This window comes from Bubalus bubalis, chromosome 3 (assembly GCF_019923935.1).
Source record: "Bubalus bubalis isolate 160015118507 breed Murrah chromosome 3, NDDB_SH_1, whole genome shotgun sequence".
Taxonomy (NCBI): Eukaryota; Metazoa; Chordata; class Mammalia; order Artiodactyla; family Bovidae; genus Bubalus; species Bubalus bubalis.
The window spans coordinates 34,224,367-34,243,930 of record NC_059159.1 but is presented as its reverse complement, the minus strand read 5'-3'; the positions used below and the strand labels follow the sequence as shown (position 1 = coordinate 34,243,930).

Genomic DNA, 19,564 nt, shown 5'->3' with positions numbered 1-19,564 from the left:
ACACACCTCCTGACAGACGAGGAGTAGAAATGACAAGTGCATATTTCCAGAGTTCAGAAGTGACAGAGATTACTGGCCGAGACACTTGGACCTGATAAGGCTGGGCCAAGAGGTTATACCTTGGGCTGAACCACAAGGTCAAAGCAGGGCTCTCACTCCAGCAAGAGGGAGGAGCACCTTTTAGAGGAGGTGAGAGGCATAGGAAGCAAGCAAAGATGAAAGGAAGGGAAAGAGCCTGGCATGGTCAGCTGAGGGGTGGTCCTGGGTAGGACAGTGAAGAACAAGATGGCAGAAAGGAGTTGAAGTTAGTTTCTGCAGAGCCTTGAGTAGCATAATAATAAGGTTTGAAGGGAATTTGAGAACTGTGGGGTATACTGTTACAGAGAAAGTGAGACCTTGAAGAGGTTATGTGAAATGCTTATGGCCAAAACCCCAGTTGTCTTGCTTCTGATTCTTGTGTTCTCGCCTGAACTCTACAAACTGGTTCTGAAGTTCTTCTACACATGTGAATCACTGTCTGGTCTGCAAGTGTTCAGTTGTGCCCAACTCTTTTGTGACCCCATGGGTTGTAGCTTGCCAGGCTCCTCTGTCTATGGGATTTCCCGGCAATAATACTGGAGTAGGTTGCCCTTTCCTTCTCCAGGGGATCTTCCCACCCAGGGATCCAAGCTGCATCTCCAGCATCGGCAGGCAGATTCTTTACCACTGAGCTACCCTGGAAGCCCCTTCCATCACTGGGGATGTTTTTTAAAGCTTCCTCATACCCCAAGCATTCTGATTGAATTGGCAGGGGGCTTGCCCTAGACGTGAGGAGTTGTAAAGCTCCCCAGGAGATTCCAATCTATAGCACAGCTTGAGAACCACTGGCCTAGTGGTAACGGGCAACCTCATGATGGAATCAAGGACACAGGTGCCTAAAGTGCTAGTTTAGAAAAGTAACCTGAACTCCACGTCCACAAATCACTGGGAATGAAAGAAGAGTGGCAGGAGACCAGTAGAAGGCTTCTCTAGCTATTCAACTCCATAACCAGCCACCAACATTTACTTTCTGTAAACCATAAGGCTAAAAAGGATTGGACAACAGCAGAAAAGAAAAAAATAAAAATCATGGAGATGAGTCAATAGTCTGATAGGAGGAATGAAGAAAAAGTAGATGCTTGGAGTTTTTTAGGTCTAAGAGACTAAGAGGACGGTGACACCATGACAGAGGCTGAGGAACTGGAATGGAGGGGGAAAGTGGCAGAGCTGATTAACTTTAGCAATGAGCCTGTTCAGAGACAGTCTCCATGCGATATTTCTATTACACAGTGAGCTTACCATTTGCTTTGATAGACCATTAAAAGAGTAACAGTCATATTCTACTTCTAAACATGAGTAAAGCATCACTGACAAGATTCTCGATAGGAGGGCTAAACTGTAATCAAGTCTGTTTTTCTAGATTTTTCTAAGTCCTATCCCCTACTCCTTTCTGCTCTCCTGATCAGCAGCCCACTTTCCAAGGAAGCTGACTGAGCACAGCAGAGTCCCCCAGTGTTTCACTTTCAACAAACATGAGAAGCTGCTAAGTTAAACTACTTGAGAGTAGCAGGAGAAATTATCCGCACTTTTGCACATTAACTGTGGAAGAGGCCTAGGGGTTTGGGGATAGTTTCCACCCACCTAAATGGATACCCTGGGACCACTACCTTATTTCTGAGCTATATATCCTACTTTACGTGTAAAATGAGGGAATTAGCCTCCATGAAGTGGAGGGCAACTCAGCCATCTGTATCAACGGCCTTAAAGATGTTCATACTCTTGGACCCAGTAGCTCCACATCTAGGAAGTCAGTCAAGGAAGTGAGAGATGGTACCAAGGGGCAGTCTTCCCAATTAAAAAAAATAAAAGCAAAAAAACCCTAGTATTTTTTTAAAAGGTACAAAGGTACAATGATTAAATCACACTCCATCATGGTTATTCACATGATACACTATTAAGCAACATAAGGATTGTGTTTTCGGTGAATATCTGTGATACAGAGAAATGGTCCCTGTTTCTATAAAATACATTATATACACACATATATTATACAAAGTAATAAATTCATTTTAAAAAATCAACAACAGCAATTATTTCAGATGATAGAATTAAAGATGTTTCTTTTTTTTTTTTTTTCCCCCCTCTGCAAATATTCAGTATTTTCTATATTTTTCTATCAGGGTGTTAAAATTAGGTGAAAAAAAATAGTATGGAATCAGTTAAGACATTGGTCCAGACAATCCAGATCCTAGGTAGATTAACTTTGATCTTGCAAAGTTAATCTATTAATATCCAGACTGTCTGCAACTTAACTATAAACTATGTTACAAGTACTAATGTGAGACATATTCTCCAAAAAGACCTTTGTAGAGCTAGAGGGTTTTTAATTAGTAAACAAAAAGCTCAAGTGAATACGCTATTGCAGTAGGTTTCTTGGATCGGAATTTGTCTCTCATCATTCAGTCCTCGGGACTTGACTGTTGAATAAAAGACTCTTATCAGCTATTGTTTTATTGCATAAGTTGCTGCTGTAGATACTGAGGTGAGGATAAAATACCTTGTCAACAACAGGCATAATTTCCTTCCCAGATTCCTGTTAGTTTTCTTTGAAGGGCGCACAAGATCTAGACCCCAGCGTCAACTGGTTACTAACTCGCGGACTCCCGTGAATTCTGAACCTCGGTTTCGCTACCGGTGAAATAAGGAAATTCACCAGAGGGACTGGCGTTCCACAAAAAAGGTTACTCTGTACTTCACTTTCACAGGAGTCCCGGGGAAGTGGGCATTAGCCAGCTCCACCACCAGGATGGAGATGCGGCTCAGAGATTTGGCGCTGGAACTCCCCCAAGTGTACACCGCGTCTCCCACCCCAGCCACCCCTGCAGGACCGAGAGTGGCGGCGGAATGCGGAGGAGCGCAGCCCCTCAACCCCCGGCTCTCGGCGGCAGGAGAAGGATCCCTGCTACCCTACCCCTCATTCCGAAAGGCCCCCGTCCCCAATGCCTAGCGATCACCCACTCCCCGGAAGCCCGGCCTCCCCCGAGACTGTCCTCGCGCTGCCGCCCTCACCCGGGGCTCACCAGGGGTCCGGGGCCATGGTGCAGTCTCCGCCCTCAGCTCGGACACTTCCTGCTCACAGCAGCTGACTACGGCGGCCCGCGCGGCTCAGACCCCGCGGCTCGACCCGTGCGCGCCCGGAACTTGGAGTTTGCAATATACGTACCCTAAGGCCTCCAATCTATTGATACGAGAAAAAGGAAAGCGCTTCCCCGGAGACTGAGAGCTGGACCAGTTTGCGTCCATTAAGAGACGCGAACAGCTGGGTGCAATTCAAATAAAATTGTTTTCGAACAAAATCCAAGCATTTTCCTCGGAAGGTGGGAGCCCCTTAAGACCTCTAGCGTTATTTAACATTTTATTCTGCTTAAAACAAACAAACAAACAAACAAAAAACTGGATTGTGGTGATAGTTGCACAATTGTATAAATTCAATTTAAATACATTTTAGGATATGTAATTTATACCTCAATGGTTTAATTATTTTTTTATCCTGTTTCAAGGGACCCAAAGAAGTGTCAATTATATATTATAGCAGCCTTCCCAGCAGAGGCACTTAACTTTATGTTTAATTTTTAAATGCCATCAAGTACTTGATTATATCGTTACCCAAAAGGTCACAGACTCTTTACATGGAGGAGGAGGGAATTAGTCTGTGCATTTCGTGCCCCTTAAATTTCCAGAGAAATACTAGAAAATTAAAAAACAAACAAACAAACAAACAAACAAAAAACCCCTCTCTTGATTTTCACGAGGGCAAAAGGACTCGGACTCCGTAGGCCGGCTTTCAGCGCGACCGTGGATCTGGCGCGCATGCGCAAGTCCGTTACCATAACGACCAGAAGACGCCGCACCTCTGTAGGCTGAGAGGAAAGTGAGCCGAGTCTCCAGATGATGGAGACCCAAACTTTGCCCAAGGATGAGGTGGCTGACGCAGTGGAGCTGGAGCTTGAGGCCGTGATCGGATTCAATGGTGAGACCTCGAACGTGTCTGGGCTAGGTGGTTTAGGGGCCCCAGGGACAATGTGGTGCAACCAGGGACAGTGAGACACCAGGCGGCACCTGGAAGGCAGCTTGGGACACTGGCATGAGTCAAGCACTGGGGAGCCAAACAGCCTCTCCTCCCCAAAGATCTTAGAGTCATGTCCTCACTCCGGGCCTTAAAGAACGGGATGGGTTTTGCAAACATCTGAAAGGAACCAAATGCCCCCTTACTAGGCCATAAGGATTAAAAAGTGTGATCTGAAACCCTTCTCCCACTAGCCAGCTCTCCCCTGGCTCTAAGCCCCACACAGCCAGCAAAACTGTCTGCCCCTCAGTATTGGATTACAGAATACGTGTAGGTCCCTGGGACCAAATAACCTCTAAAATCCCAGCTGATGTACTAATGAGAAGGGGCTGGAGAGAGTGGGGAACTTGTGTTTTGAGCAACCACTTTAGGGGATGATTTGTCTTCTAACCAGAAGGAAGGTGAGGATTTCAGACCATGATGGACACCACGGGGAGCTGGACTGGAGCTTTGGTCAGAGGGGCCTGGTTGTTCTGCTCGAATCTGACTCATGACCACCTCCTGTCTGGAACATGAAGAGGGGAAATGCTGCTTGGGTTTTGAGAAGGATGAAAACAAGCAATGGATTGCATTTTAGAAAAAGCCAACTTTTAAAGAAAGTGCATTGTGATGCCTGAAAGCTTTAAAATTGTAGTGATGTAGTAATGTAGACACAGAACAATCAATAACTAAAGCTTTAGCACATTCTAGGACTTGGCTCTTGAGCCTTCTCTTTGTTTTATGTTAACGGTCTCTGACAGAAATTGAGCACTTAGTACATCCTAGTACTGGCCATCTTTAGAGCTGGTCACCAGATCATTGGTAAAGGAAGTGAGTGACTTGCTATGAGGGCAAAGGATCACACTGGTGACCAGTAGAGAGCCCTGCTACTGAATTCAGTACTGTTCAATACTGTTTTGTAGCGCTCAGAGAGTATTGTCAGTTATATCTCAGTGTCTCCAATTATCTTGGCCTTTAAAAATTCAATAAAATTGAATTGTTTTTGCCTTCTTGGTTTTCTGACAATTTATATTCTTTCATACAGTCAAATATGCATTTATCTAAAATTACTGAATGCCAAGTAGTATGGTGGGCTTCCCAGGTGGCTCAGTGGTAAAGAACACGCCTGTCAATGCAGGAGACACCAGATGTGGGTCCCATCCTGGGTTAGGAAGATCCCCTGGAGGAAGAAATTGCAACCCACTCCAGTATTCTTGCCTGGATAATCCCACTGACAGAGGAGCCTGGCAGGCCTACAGTCCATGAGGTCAAAGAGTCGGACACGACTGAGCACACATGCACACATGCAAAAAGTATACTATGCACTGAGAATATAGAGTAATACAGGGGGTAAATCCATAGTCATACTTAAGAACAAGAGCTTAGAAAACTGGAAAAATACAGTGAAACCCAAGGAAAAATCAACCATTATTACTTGTCCCAAAGATATCTCTGTTAAACTTTTGGTATGATCCTTTCAAATGTACATTGACATGATTTTTTAATAAAAGTGGACTCATGCTGTATATATTATAAACAGACTTTTTTCTACCTCGGATGCCCTGAAAATCTTTTGTTAGCAGTGAATATACTCTATACCAGCCTTGTCAGTAGAGTAAAATTACCTAATACTGCCCAACCCCCAAACACACACACTTATTTTAGTTGAACTAAGGCTTATTTTAAAAGCCTTATGCTCAGTCTAAATAAAAACAATTAGCCACTTCTGCCCTCGACTCTTATTATTTTCAACCTCTCTTTCAGGACATGTCCCCACTGGTCTAAAATGCCATCCTGACCAGGAGCATCTGGTCTACCCTCTGGGTTGCACCATCCTCATCCAGGCAATAAATACTCAGGAACAGAATTTCCTACACGGTCATGGCAACAACGTCTCCTGTGTGGCCATCTCCAAGAGTGGACTTTACATTGCGTCTGGACAAGTCACATTCATGGGCTTTAAGGTGAATACATTAAAACACCACCCACCGTATATTGATTCAGAGGCGCCTCCCAAGAAAAACTGCCTCACTTCAGAGTAGCTCTGCACTGTCCTGTTTACACCCTGCCTCCTCTTCCCTTCACCTCTCTTGGAACTCATTTTCGCTCTGTGAAGCTGAAAGTAAAGGCACCTGGTGGTTTTATACCCCGTGCAGCAGCTTGTGACTGGTAATACCTAGAAACAAAAGTCCCCGCTTATACCTATTTCTGTTTTGTCATGTTCGGAAGACGTGCTCTAATTTCTAGAAAAGTGATGAATGATTATTTTTTCACACAGAGAGGTAGCTCTCTCCTCTGGTCCTTTCAAAGCCTGTCTATGGTCTGACAGTGTATTCTTGCCCCCAGGCAGATATCATTTTGTGGGATTATAAGAAAAGGGAGCTGATGGCTCGGCTGTCACTTCACAAGGGCAAAATTGAAGCTCTGGCCTTTTCACCAAATGATATGTACTTGGTATCACTAGGAGGCCCAGACGATGGAAGGTAATGAACCAACACACTTACTTCTTTTCTACTAGGCATATTTCTAGACGTGTTAACAACTGTCCCCTTTCTAACATTCTCTGTTGGCCTGTCTGTATTTGAGCATGTGTGATGTGAAAAGCTTATGAAGCTCATATGAATTTGGGAAAGTATAAATTTTTGGTGAAAGAGTTCGAATTAAGCTGAAAAGACAGAAACAAATAACAAAGAAAATAATGTAACTATGAAAGTAAAGTACCTGCATATACATGTAGAACCAAGCAAAAACTGGGGAAAATGTTATAAAAAAACACGTTAACTTTTAGTGGCCATTGATAATTTTAAAATATTTATAAATTTTTAAAGACTTAAAGTGCTTATAGAGAGTCCCCCAATTAGTTGGGAAATTTATATGCCCTATATTAAGAAAAAGCACAGAATAAAGAATTCTACTTACATGAAACTTCATCTGTATGAAAAGACTGCAAAGAAAAATAGTGAAAATTAAATATTCTGAAATGCTAAGAATCAAAAGAAAAAAATTAAAAAGCCCGTGAGGAAAATACCATAGGACGTTGATTCTCAAGCCTGGCAGTGGACTGAAATCAACTGGGAGCTTTAGAAAATTACTGGTGGTTGGCTCCACCTTCAGAGACTTTGATTAATTGGCCTCAGTTTTAGGAGCTCTAAAGACTTCCCATGTGATCCTAATTTGCAGCTAAATCGAGAATCATTGCTGGAAAAGATGACATCATCCTTGTCATCACCATCTTCATCATCAACCATAGTTTTGTTGTTTTTTTTTTTTTTGAGCACTTACTACAGGTCAGATGTGTGCCAAGCATCTTAACTGCATTATCTCATTTAAGCCTCATGGCAACTCCACAAGGTGGAGCTCTTGGGGCTATATGACAAATGAGGAACTTGAGTCACCAGCTGCTAAGAAGCAGAGCTGGGGGACAAACCCTGAAGTGTGACTTCAGAGGTGGCATTTTTAATTTCCCTCACTAAGGCGTGATTTTTGCCCTCAAGGATCTCACGGTCAAGGTTAGTAGGGAGAGAATACATACAAATGATATTGGGGGAAAAGTATTTCAAAGCATTATATTAGGAAGAACAATCAATGCAGTGCATATTCCTGTGTAAGTGCTAAAGGAACACCCAAGGCTTGTGTAGGACTTAATACTTCAGTGCACTTTTACAGATATTTTCTTGTTTGAGCTGCAAAGCTTAATTACAATGGAAATTTATATTCATGTGTAGTTATATATTGATAGTTCTCAGTATATAGCGAAATAGTCACATGTCCCTGGCCCATCCCCATTTGACTGTTTTTTTCCTCAACAGAAATGCGTCCAGCAGTCTATTACTATTCTTAACTTATGGTAGTTGTTCTCAATCTTGGGTACACGCTGAACTCTCCTGATGAATCATTTTTGCAAGAATACTTCCCCAAGGACATTGTTTACATGTCGTGTTGCGCAACCTTTGCCACAATCAACTTTCAACCTCAAAAAGAAACCGATGCCCATTAGCAGTCACTCCCCATTCCTGCTGTGTTAGTTCCTTCTGTGTAGCAAAGTGAGTCAGTTAAATGGAGACATATACCCATTCTTTTTTGGATTTCCTTCTCATTTAGGTCACCACAAGATCATTGAGTAGAGGTCCCTGTGCAATACAGTAGGTTCTCATTAGTTATCTATTTCATACATAGTAGTGGAGAAGGCAATGGCACCCCACTCCAGTACTCTTGCCTGGAAAATCCCATGGATGGAGGAGCCTGGTAGGCTGCAGTCCATGGGGTCTGACACAACTGAGCGACTTCACTTTCACTTTTCACTTTCATGCCTTGGAGAAGGAAAAGGCAACCCACTCCAGTGTTCTTGCCTGGAGAATCCCAGGGACGGCGGAGCCTGGTGGGCTGTCGTCTATGGGGTTGCACAGAGTCGGACACGACTGAAGCGACTTAGCAGCAGTGTATATATGCCCCGGTTTGATTCTTGGGTCGGGAAGATCCCCTGGAGAAGGGATAGGCTACCCGCTTCAGTATTCATGGGCTTCTCTGGTGACACAGATAGTAAAGAATCTGCCTGCAGTGTGGGATCCCTGGAGGAGGGCATGGCAACCACTCCAGTATTCTTGCCTGGAGAGTCCCCATGGACAGAGAAGCCTGGCAGGCTAGCACAGCACAGGGTATGTGGAAAGACTGATGCTGGGAAAGACTGAAGGCAAAGTAGAAGGGAACAGCAGAGGATGAGATCGTTAGGTAGCATGACTGACTCAATGGACATGAATTTGAGCAAACTCTGGGAGATGGTGGAGCACAGAGGAGCTTGGCAAGCTACACCCCATGGGGTTGCAAAGAATCGGACACAACTGAGAGACTGAACAACAACAGTGTATTTATGTCAACGTCAATCTCCCAATCCATCCCACCTCTGCTTGTAACCGGAAGTTCGTTCTCTATATCTGCGACTCTATTTCTGCTTTGCTTAGCAAATAAGTTCGTCTCTACCATTTTTCTAGGTTCCACATATAAGCAATATTATACAGTGTTTGTTTTTCTCTTTCTGACTCACTTCACTCCATATGACAATCTTTAGGTCCATCCACATCTCTGCAATGATTCCAGTGTTTAATGTAATACCCCCTCCCCTGCATTCTTGATATCATTAACCAAGCACTATCAATTTAGGACTAAGTTGTATGATTACACCCAGAAAGATGCAAAGGTAAGCTACAACATGTTTGTGTGTGTGCTCAGTCGTGTCCAACTCTTTTGCGGCCCCAAGGACTGGGGCCTGCCAGGCTCCTCTGTCCATGGATTTCCCAGACAAGAATACTGGAGTGGGTTGCCACTTCCTACTCCAGGGAATCTTCCCGACTCAGGTATCAAACCTCCATCTTCTGTGTTTCCTGCATTTGCTGCTCTTTACCACTGAGCCACCTGGGAAGCCCTAAGCTACAACAGAACTGCTCTAAGTGTGGTCCCCAGACCAAAGCATCACCAGAGACTTTTTAGCAAAGCAGATTCTCAGACTCCACCCCAGACCTACTGAATCAGAACGTCTGGGGGCAGGTCCTAGCACTTCCTGCTTTGGCAAGTCCTCCAACTGAAACAGCTACATGGCATGGTCAAATTTGAAAACATGCCTATGTCATTCTCTTTTATTGCTTCTAATTAACAATTTTTTTTTTTTTTTGCTGGAGTATTTCCCCAAGGAAATTTTTTACCAGTGATAAATGAGTGGTAAACTTTTATGCCCTGCCTGTCTCAAAAATCTATTTTAGCAAGAGACTTAGATGTCTGGGGGTTGGGGGGGATGGTCAATATAATTCTTTCATTTCTTTGTGAGTAACGTCTTGTATTTCTTTCCTTCTAGAATGGCTAAAAGAGCCAGTTCTTATTTTGAAAGCCCGTTTCCCCCTGATTCTCTTTGTCCTTTCGTCTGAGCAGTGTGGTAGTCTGGAGCATAGCCAAGAGAGAGGCCATCTGTGGCAGCCCCGCAGCCGGCCTCAATGTCGGGAACGCCACCACAGCCGTCTTCTCCAAGTGCCGCGACGACATGTTTGTCACCGCTGGAAAGTACGTGTCTGCTGTCAAGGTTTCCAGAACATGTATTACCCTATTTGCTCACAAAGAAAACATGGTCATTCCAATTACAGGGAACGTGGTTTTCATCCTGAAAAAAGAGATTCCATCATAATTTTCATAATTTGGGAGTCACTAAAAATCCCAGCTGATGCTATCGGTAGAGAACCTACCTGCCAATGCAGGAGCGGGTTAGCACGCACATAAAAATTATTTTGGCTGGAAGTCCTTTAAAATACAGTTATTTGATCATTCTGTGCTTCCTACTGAAAAAGTTCTGCTGATTGGCTAAATCCATTTCTGCCTCTGGTCTGCCTGTTACTGATAACACATTGCCCACAATCTGTGCTCACACTCAGGGCGTGTGTGCACACTCAGTAACTTAGTCATGTCCAACTCTTTGCAATACCATAGACTGTAGCCCACTAGGCTCCTCTGTCCATGAGATTTCCCATGCAAGGATACTGGAGTGGCTTGCCATTTCCTTCTCCAGGGGATCTTCCTAACCCAGAAAGAAAAAGTTATCGCTCTTCAATAAGATTTCTGGTTTGGTACCCATCTATACTGGATTCTCTGTGACAATTCCAACTTCAGGGATTCATTATACCAAACCAAATGAGAAAGCTTGCAGATGCTAGTACTTCAGCATCCAAATGACGACTGTATCTTGGGGAGACCACCAGGCCATAACAAATCCTCAAAAATACCTAGTTCTCTTCCTTTCAGCTTCTCCTTCAAAAGACTGCAGAAAACAGAGAAGAGCTGAAGGATTTATTAAATGGGTCTCCAGATGATTGTTTCTTTTCTCTAGCGGGACAATTCGAGTATGGGAACTGGATCTCCCAAACAGAAAGATCTGGCCAACCGAGTGCCAAACAGGACAGATGAAAAGAATAGTCATGAGCATCTCAGTAAGAATTACTCTGTTATTTTATGTAAATATTAGTACAAGTCCTTGTTAACAGTACTGAGCAAGACAGGTGTGTGTGTGTGTGTGTGTATGTGTGCATGTGTGTAGATACATGTTCTTTGGGCTGGGGGTGGGGAGAGGAGCCCTGGACATGGAGGGCACTGCCTGGGGAGGCACAGGTGAGGGAGTCTCACTTCAGGAGCTCCCGTGGGAAGCTGGAGAGGCTGCCTAGACACAGCTCTGGGGGAATCTGTTTCAGTGGACCTGAACTGCCATCAGACCCCAGGAATCTGCCTCACCTGGTGGGAAGCAGGGTAGCCAGGAGGTGCTCAAGGCCCACAGCACCTCCTGTTGCCACTCATGTTATTTCTGCACAAGAAATAAAGTTTCTAACAATGAAACTCCTTGTTGAAACGCAGTCTCCTCCACAAAGAGGGATTATTCATGTGTCTTTAATGTGGATTCAGATATTCATGCATATAACCCCATCCTCCACTCATTTTATGGATGTAGACTTTGGGAAATAGGAAATAAAGCAAATACATACTCTCTCTGGAGGAGCACACCTTCACCCTAGGAGCCCTTCGGAGATGCCTCAGGGAGTACATGCTAATAGCAGACACAAGTCCATTTCAGTGAAATTCACGCTGATTGGAGTCTCATGTTTCATACAGTTCTGAATTTGGCCCTGATTCTGCTCCCCTTAAAGGTGTTCTTACCCCTCTTCGCGTCTGAAGAGACAGAAGTCACCTCGAGGACTTTTGGAGGTCTTCATAGGGTTCAGAGAAAACTCATCCCCTCCCTGATCAGGGGCTCCTGGGCATCCCTGGGCAAACCAGGTCTTCAGGTTTCCTTGTCTCTCTCATCCCCAGATGGCCAATGACGATAGCTTTTTCTACCTTGGTACCACCACTGGAGATATTTTAAAAATAAACCCCAGGACAAAGCTGCTGGCAGACACAGGGCCTGCCAAGGACAAGTTCAGTCTGGTGAGTAGAGACCATCAAAGTCTGCTTGCCCTGCTGTTTTCTAGTGATTTCTTCCTGCCACTGTTAGCACAGACTTCCATCAAGGGTTGTGGGGAGAAACAATACGTCTATGGTGCACCCAAGGCCACACTGCAATTTGCAATGTTCATTGACTAGTTCGCTCAAACCCTCATCACTGGTGTATATTCAGGATATCCCAGGTGTCCTCAATTAGGGGTCAGGCTCACACTTTTTTTTTTTTTTTTTTTTTTTTGCATCTTCAAAGCTCAAGGCCTGTGGCTTTGTGATTTGTAATCACATCCATTCCAGCATTTGGGCAGTCCAGTTGCCATGTGTAAGTGACATGTGCTCTTTGATTTACAAGACTATCTGTCATTTCTTTCTAATCTAATAACTAGATCTTAAACTTTAGCCTCAGCTGACATTTTAAATCATGAGCAAGATGTAGAAATTGTTCATTGTTTATATTTGCAGAATTCCTAACAATTCAGGTTAAAAGTCCAATAAGAGACTTTCATCTCCAAACCAAAATAAAAAGCCTACCATCAAAGGGTAATTGGACAGAATAAGTGCTGTTATTTCCAGTGCCCCCAGAAAGTTACAGGGCTGTTTCTACTAAACTTTGGATTTGAAAGCTTCTTTCACGTTCTGCACCTGTCTATCTCATGTCTGATAATGGAACAGATGGTTCAAGCTTAGATAATTTTCCACTTAGCTGATGGTCCCAAGAAGCTTTGAAATATTGCACCGTGTTCCTGGGAAGGTGTTAGAGTTTTCTAAGTCACATAACCACTTATTATTCAAGCTTTTAAGGAGATGGGTAAGAATGGGAGAAAGCTACAGTATAGGTAGAGAAGAGTCTAGCAATAAGCAGAGTCTAGGAGAAGGCAATGGCAACCCACTCTAGTAGTCTTGCCTGGAAAATCCCATGGACGGAGGGGCCTGGTGGGCTGCAGTCCATGGGGTCGCTAGGAGTTGGACACGACTGAGCGACTTCACTTTATTTTTTCACTTTCATGCATTGGAGAAGGAAATGGCGACCCACTCCAGTGTTCTTGCCTGGAGAATCCCAGGGACCGGGGAGCCTGGTGGGCTGCCGTCTATGGGGTCGCACAGAGTCAGACACGACTGAAGCAACTTAGCAGCAGCAGCAGAAGCAGTCATAGGCACAGGCCAAATCAGTGTTTTTCAAATGATTTTTAGGAGAGGGATTCCAATATATTCAACAGATGAAACCAAATCAGATCAGGCTGAAGGAGGGCAAGGTTGAGAGTCCTGCCAATTCTGACTCTGAAAGGCTCCATGAAACACTTGGTGAAAATTCTGACCTGGGTATTTTTGCTGAGTACTTGGAATGTCAGTACCTCTCCAGAAAAGATGCTGACTGTCTCAGTGTTCTTCAAACCTGTGGCACTTAAGTTTCTCCCATGGGTGCTTTAGTGCTTAATTCAGGTGTAAAGGTAAATTACATAACAAAACAATGTGTCCAAGATGCCCGTTACACAAGTGGAAAGATATAATTCTTTCAGGGCAAAGGGATTGGAGGTATTTGTTTGAATATCAAGACAGTTGGTTTGAATATCAAGTAATTCTTCATCTTTCTAACCATAGAGCCAACTTTTTTTTTAATTTAGATTTTTGTTTTTTATTGAAGTATTCAGTTGGCCAAAAAGTTAATTTGGGTTTTCCATACATCTCACAGAAAACCCCAAATGAACTTTATGGACAAACCAATATAATTAACTTACAATATATAGAGCAAGGGGGCTTCCCTGGTTGCTCAGTGGTAAAAAATCTGCCTGCCAAGTAGGAGAGATGGGTTCAATCAGTGGGTCAGGAAGATTCCTCTGGAGGAGGAATGGCAACCCACTCCAGTATTCCTTGCCTGGAAGGAATGGACATGGACATGAAAAAATTCCATGGACAGAGGAATCTGGCAAGTTGCAGTCTATGGGGCCACAAAGAGTCAGTCACTGAGCATACATGCACACATACATATACATATATCCCCTCTCTTTTGGATTTCCTTCCTATTTGGGTCAGCACAGAGCACTGAGTTCCCTGAGCTCTATACTGTAGGTTCTCATTAGTTATCTATTTTATACATAGTATCAATAGTGTATATGAGTCATACAGAGTAAAGTTAAGTCAGAGAAAAACAAAAATCGAGTATTAATAGATACATGTGGAATCTAGAAAAATGAGACAGTTGATCTTATTTGCAAAGCAAAAATAGAGATGCATAGATTCCTAATGATGAAACCATTTAGCTTTTTTCCCTTAATGTTCTCTCTCCCCCTAGGGAGTGTCAACTATCTGTTGCCTGAAGATGGGGGGTTTGTTGGTGGGCTCTGGAGATGGATTGCTGGTCTTCTGTAAAAGCCCCAGCTACAAACCCATCAAGTAAGTTACCCCACAGGGTTTGGATGAGGAGAGACCCTCTAGAGAGAGGTTTGCTTAAAGTCAGCAACTAAATGATGTGGACAAAGTGATATTTGGTTTAAAACAAATCTCATCTTGCTATTAAAATGAGTAGTTGGAAACACAGTAGATGGTGGTTTTTGCCAATGAAAAGATTCCACTTGTTAGACATGGAGTGAATGAAGTGTTTATTGGCCATGGTCATTTGTACCCGTTTATTTGCCTGGAATGTTCCCTGTATCTAAATCCTACTTGTGTTCCACCACCCATTTAGAGGGACATCTCACTGTAAACTTCCTTGATTATCATAAACCACGTGGGCCTCCCCCTTTGCTGACCATGGGCACTTGATATTCTAACTCCTGCCTTTCCAACTGTGTGATCTCCTTGAAGGCAGGACTCATGTTCTTATGCCTGATATATATCCTCTATAATGCTTCAGACAGTTAATAAATGCTCATCAATTGAGTAAATCTTCTTCACCTTTTGCTTCTCCTTAAAGGAAAATCCAGTTACAAGGTGGAATCACCTCTATCACACTTCGAGGGGAAGGACACCAGTTCTTTGTAGGAACAGAAGAATCACACATTTATCGTGTCAATTTCACTAATTTCAAAGAGACTCTCATCACAACTTGTCACTTTGAATCTGTTGAGGACATTGTCTTCCCATTGTAAGTAGAAGAGTAAAAAAGTGATAAGAATGTAGAGATTTGATGCCATGTGCAAGGAAATTTAATTTTATTAATACATTTTTCACCTACTAACATAATCAATCATGATAAATCATAATGTAACTTACTCGGTTCTGTCTCACCACAGCAAAGATTTGAAACAGCAGACCAATGTTACAGCTTGGTTACAACTCAGAGTTTTATTCAGCAAGCAAAGGATAGTACACCTTCAAGGCGTGAGGGTGGGCCAACCCCAAAGGAGAGGCCTCAATCCTTGGCTTCCTCCATTTATTCATTTTTCTCCTCCCTGCTGAGCCTGCCCTATGCAATTGCGCTAGCCAAGAAGAGGTGTGTTTGTTTCATCTGAAGTTCTCACTCCAGTCCATGGATTTTCTTTTGTTCTATTTTCAAGGTCTTTTCCCTTTCTTTGTCTTTTAGCCACCACACTTTTGGACTCCTTTTTCCTATTCTAACTACCTAACAATAATAAATTATTATTTTTTTCTCCATGAATTTTTCTACTGTAGTGAATTATGTTAATAGATTTTCTTTGGCCTTTACCAAGCAGCTACATTCATTTTATAATGAATAATTCAAATTTGGGCCTCTTTGGAATGTTGGCTTTTCTAGTAAATTCATTATGGAAAGGGTGAACAGACTGGAAAAACTTTTCTGTTTTTCCACTGCTGTCTGGAGCAAAACTTAGTAATGCCTTTTTTCAAACATCTTTCATCGTTTGTTTGCACCTCTTGTGTCTTCCAGATTTGGCTTGCCTGATGGCAGTGGCCATAAGATTAAGAGTTCCTCTGAACCTAGTTGCTATATATATTGGTAAATCTCTCACAAGACAGTGAAACATATAACCATGAACAGTTTTAATGTCAAACAGAGCTGCCATCAGAGTTTGTCATTATTTGACTATGAAATCTATTTGTCTGTGGTGAGATTTGTCCCATAAAGTTGGTCACAGTTTTTGCTCTGAACTTCTTCAGTAATTCATCTGAATTTATAAAACTTAAGATCATTGTTGTATAGGCAGCAAGGCTCTTTGAAAACTTGGTCCTTGAGGTCACCAAATGTAGTTTTGGTTTCCTGAGCCTTTGTGATTAGGTCCCTCCTATTTCTAATAGTGAAAATGGCTGGTGCCTCCCATCAGGCGAATTCTTCTTTGAAAATTGGTCATTTCCTTTCTGTGTCACTTTTCCTCTCTTTTTCTAAGGAGCTTGGTAGAATCAACCTGTAAAATATTTGGTCCTGGTGTCTTTTGTAAGGGTAAGTTTTTAAATGTCTTTTCAATTTCTTATGCAGTCTTTAATCTATTCAGGTTTCGTACCCCTTTCTTTTTTAACAGCTCTATTGAAATATAATTTACATATCATAAAATTTACCCTCTATACAATTCAATGGCTTTCTTAGGGGTATATTTACAGAGTTTTGCAACCATTATCATAATCTAATTTTAGAACATTTTATATCCCCCTAAAGAAACATCCTAGCAGTCACTTTAAGCCTCTAAGGTTCAGCTTTCAGCCACCCAAACGAAGCACAGTTGGTGAATGTAGTCAGTTAAAAAAGCTCTCAGATTCATCCATATAGTGCTGACCTCAAAAAGAGAATCTTAAAATTTTTTAAAAAGAAAGAAAAAAATAGAATTTTAAAAAGAAAAGTATTGTCCTCTCTGGTCTCTGCCTCCTGTTTTTTGTTGTTGTTGTTTTTTTTTCCTCTCAAGGTTTCCCGCACCCCCCACGTGTAGAATTCAACTGGCACACAGGAATTGGGGCAGTTTTTAATAATCAGAATTTAGGTCTTCCTCTTATGATTCTCTTGCTGCCAGGGTTTTCCCTTTAAATTCCAGATGAATTTTCCAGCCCCTTACTCTGATGGCCGGCACCTTTAGTCAGTGAGGCTGTGGTTTTTCTGCTACTTTTTTTCTGTAGTCACCATACCTAGGGAGTTTGGGGCATCTCTGGTTAGAAAATCACACAGTAATGATTCTTAACCCTTTCTAGTTGCACTTAAAAAAAAGGTATTTATTTGTTTATTTGGCTGTGCCAGGTCTTAGTTGATCTTTGTTGCTGCATTCAGGATTTTTCTTTTTTTTTTTAGTTGCAACATGTGGGATCTAGTTCCCTGACCAAGGACTGAACCCAGGCCCCCTGCATTGGGAGTATGGAGTCTTAGCCACTGAACCACCAGGAAAGTTCCCCAGTTACACTTTCACAAGAGCAAGCTCTTCTTGATTTCTATTTTAAAATATTTTCAGTGTCTTTGGGATTTGGCAGCCTTGTTATTGTGTTCATTTTATCTGGGTTTTATAATTGTTATCTGTGAGAAGGTTTGTGTGACGATTTCACTGCTCCAAAATGTGGTATTTTATTTACTAATTTTGGCCAAGCAGTGCACCTTGTGGGATCTTAGTTCCCCAGCCAGGGACTGAACCTGGGCCCCCAGCAGTGAAAGCTCCCAGTCCTAGTAACTGGGCCACCAAGGAACTCCCCATCAAATGCCATTCTGCACAAGGAATCTGTAAGGCCATTAAGCCTGAGACACTAGGCATCTAAAAGCATCCTGGTGGCTTCCCTGGTGGCTCAGATGGTAAAGAATCTGCCTGCAATGTGGGAGACCCGGGTTCGATCCCTGGATTGGCAAGATCCCCTGGAGAAGGAAATGGCAACCCACTCCAGTATTCTTGCCTGGATAATCCCATAGGCAGATTAACCTGGCGGGCTACAGTCCATGGGGTTGCCAAGAGTAGGACACAACTGTGCAATTAACACTTTCAAAAAGCATCCTTCCCTACATCCTCAAGAAGCCCATTTTAGCGTCAAACCTGCATCTGAGAAACATTGTGCAGTCTTGTGCAGCTGCATGTCTCACTCCCCTGGTGGCTTCTCTGCAGCGGCACCGCTGAGCTGTTCGCCACCTGCGCCAAGAAGGACATCCGAGTATGGCACACGCTGACCAACAGGGAGCTGCTGCGGATCACCGTGCCCAACATGACCTGCCATGGCATTGATTTCATGCGGGACGGCAAGAGCATCATTTCCGGTAAGGTCCACGTACCAGGTTTGACTTCTGGTTCCGGCTGTGGCTTTGGTTCTTGCTAGTCTTTTCCTACCAGGCTCCGTGTGAGGATGAACTTGCGTGGCCTCCCACGGTCCACTTGCTTTTCATCTAGCCTGTTTTTGGAATTCCCTTCCAGCTAGGATTCTTTCTGAGCTAGGAATTACCAAACAGCAATTTTTCTTCCCCCACATTGCTTCATATAGCATGTTTCTTTCTCTCTGGCCTGGAAAATTAAGTTTTCACCTCACAGGATGGATTGAGGCTTTAGCGAGTCCAGGATTCTTGTGTGAGAACCCTTTTTTGTTGCTCAAGAGATTAAAAACCTGACTTTAAGTTATAGCTCCAAGGGAATTTATTTTTAATTCAGTTGATTATATCGTGCCAAAATATTTTAACATGAATTATAGACACCATGATATTCTATTTCTGAAGACTTCAGTATGCATCTCTGAAGATATTTTACTATAAAATAATAATTTCTTAATATCATCTATGTTCAATCCATGTATAAATTTCCCCAGCAGTCAAAAGTGAATTACTGGTTCACATCAATGAAAAGTCAAGTGAGTCTTTCAGTTCAGTTCAGTTCAGTCGCTCAGTCGTGTCGGACTCTTTGCGACCCCATGAATCGCAGCACGCCAGGCCTCCCTGTCCATCACCAACTCCCAGAGTTTAGCGGCAGGTATTAAAATGGTGATATCAGGGGAATTCTCTGGAAGCCCAGCTGTTTGGACTACATATTTCCACTGCAGAAGGTACTGATTCGATCCCTGGTCAGGGAACTAAGATTGCATGTGCCTGGATGCAGCCAAAACAATCATTATAATAATATAAAATGGTGATATCAGGAACCATCTCACTGCCCTCTCTTCTTGGCTTTGTCTCCTTTTGCTGCTTCTACCTTGGGGCGTGTTTTCTCCACATAGTGGTCCCCAGGAGCTCTTGGCTTGCATTACACTTAGAGCTAACAAATCCTAGGGTCAAAAATCTTGGCATCATCATCACTTTTCTTTTTGTCTTATACCAAAACCCCATTTCTCCTGCTCCAATGGCTCCCTCTTCAGAGTATATCCAAGATTCCATGCATCTTATCATCTCCACCCTCATCTCAGTCACTACCACCATCTCTCTCCTAGATTATTCTGGTAGCTTCCTACCAGGACTCCTTGCTTCTGCCCTCACCCATCACCCTTCTTCCACGATCTGCTCTCAACACAGAAGCCAGGAAATTCTTTCATTTGTAAGACTATGCCATTTCTAGTACTCAAAGTTATTTTTCCTTTTAAAGACTTTTTTTTTTTTTTGATGTGGGCCATTTTTAAAGTCTT

The 19,564-nt window shown here is 43.0% G+C and overlaps 2 protein-coding genes across 11 annotated transcripts in view; one reads left to right on the top strand and one right to left on the bottom strand.

Annotated features, from left to right (window-relative positions):
* Window positions 1-7,251, bottom strand: part of STX8 (syntaxin 8) — a 209,305-nt gene extending 202,054 nt beyond the window's left edge. For 7 of the 9 annotated variants that reach the window (XM_045164852.1, XM_045164849.1, XM_045164845.1 and 4 more), the window contains exon 1: window positions 3,099-3,815. In XM_045164852.1, the coding sequence (XP_045020787.1) occupies window positions 3,099-3,115 (17 nt within the window). In that variant the 5' untranslated portion in view covers window positions 3,116-3,815. Of the gene's footprint in view, window positions 1-3,098; window positions 3,816-7,042; window positions 7,068-7,151 lie in introns of those variants that run through there. The other 2 variants (XM_045164846.1, XM_045164848.1) reach the window with 2 other exon arrangements.
* The window catches only part of CFAP52 (cilia and flagella associated protein 52), a 25,780-nt gene continuing 10,037 nt past the window's right edge, over window positions 3,822-19,564 (top strand). Inside the window, exons 1-9 of one of the 2 annotated variants that reach the window (XM_006041682.4) lie at window positions 3,822-4,048; window positions 5,888-6,087; window positions 6,470-6,606; window positions 10,043-10,171; window positions 10,989-11,088; window positions 11,960-12,076; window positions 14,379-14,479; window positions 15,000-15,170; window positions 18,070-18,218. In XM_006041682.4, coding sequence (XP_006041744.2) covers window positions 3,967-4,048; window positions 5,888-6,087; window positions 6,470-6,606; window positions 10,043-10,171; window positions 10,989-11,088; window positions 11,960-12,076; window positions 14,379-14,479; window positions 15,000-15,170; window positions 18,070-18,218 — 1,186 coding nt within the window. In that variant the 5' untranslated portion in view covers window positions 3,822-3,966. The remainder of the gene's footprint in view (window positions 4,049-5,887; window positions 6,088-6,469; window positions 6,607-10,042; window positions 10,172-10,988; window positions 11,089-11,959; window positions 12,077-14,378; window positions 14,480-14,999; window positions 15,171-18,069; window positions 18,219-19,564) is intronic. The other variant, XM_044939285.2, reaches the window with a different exon arrangement.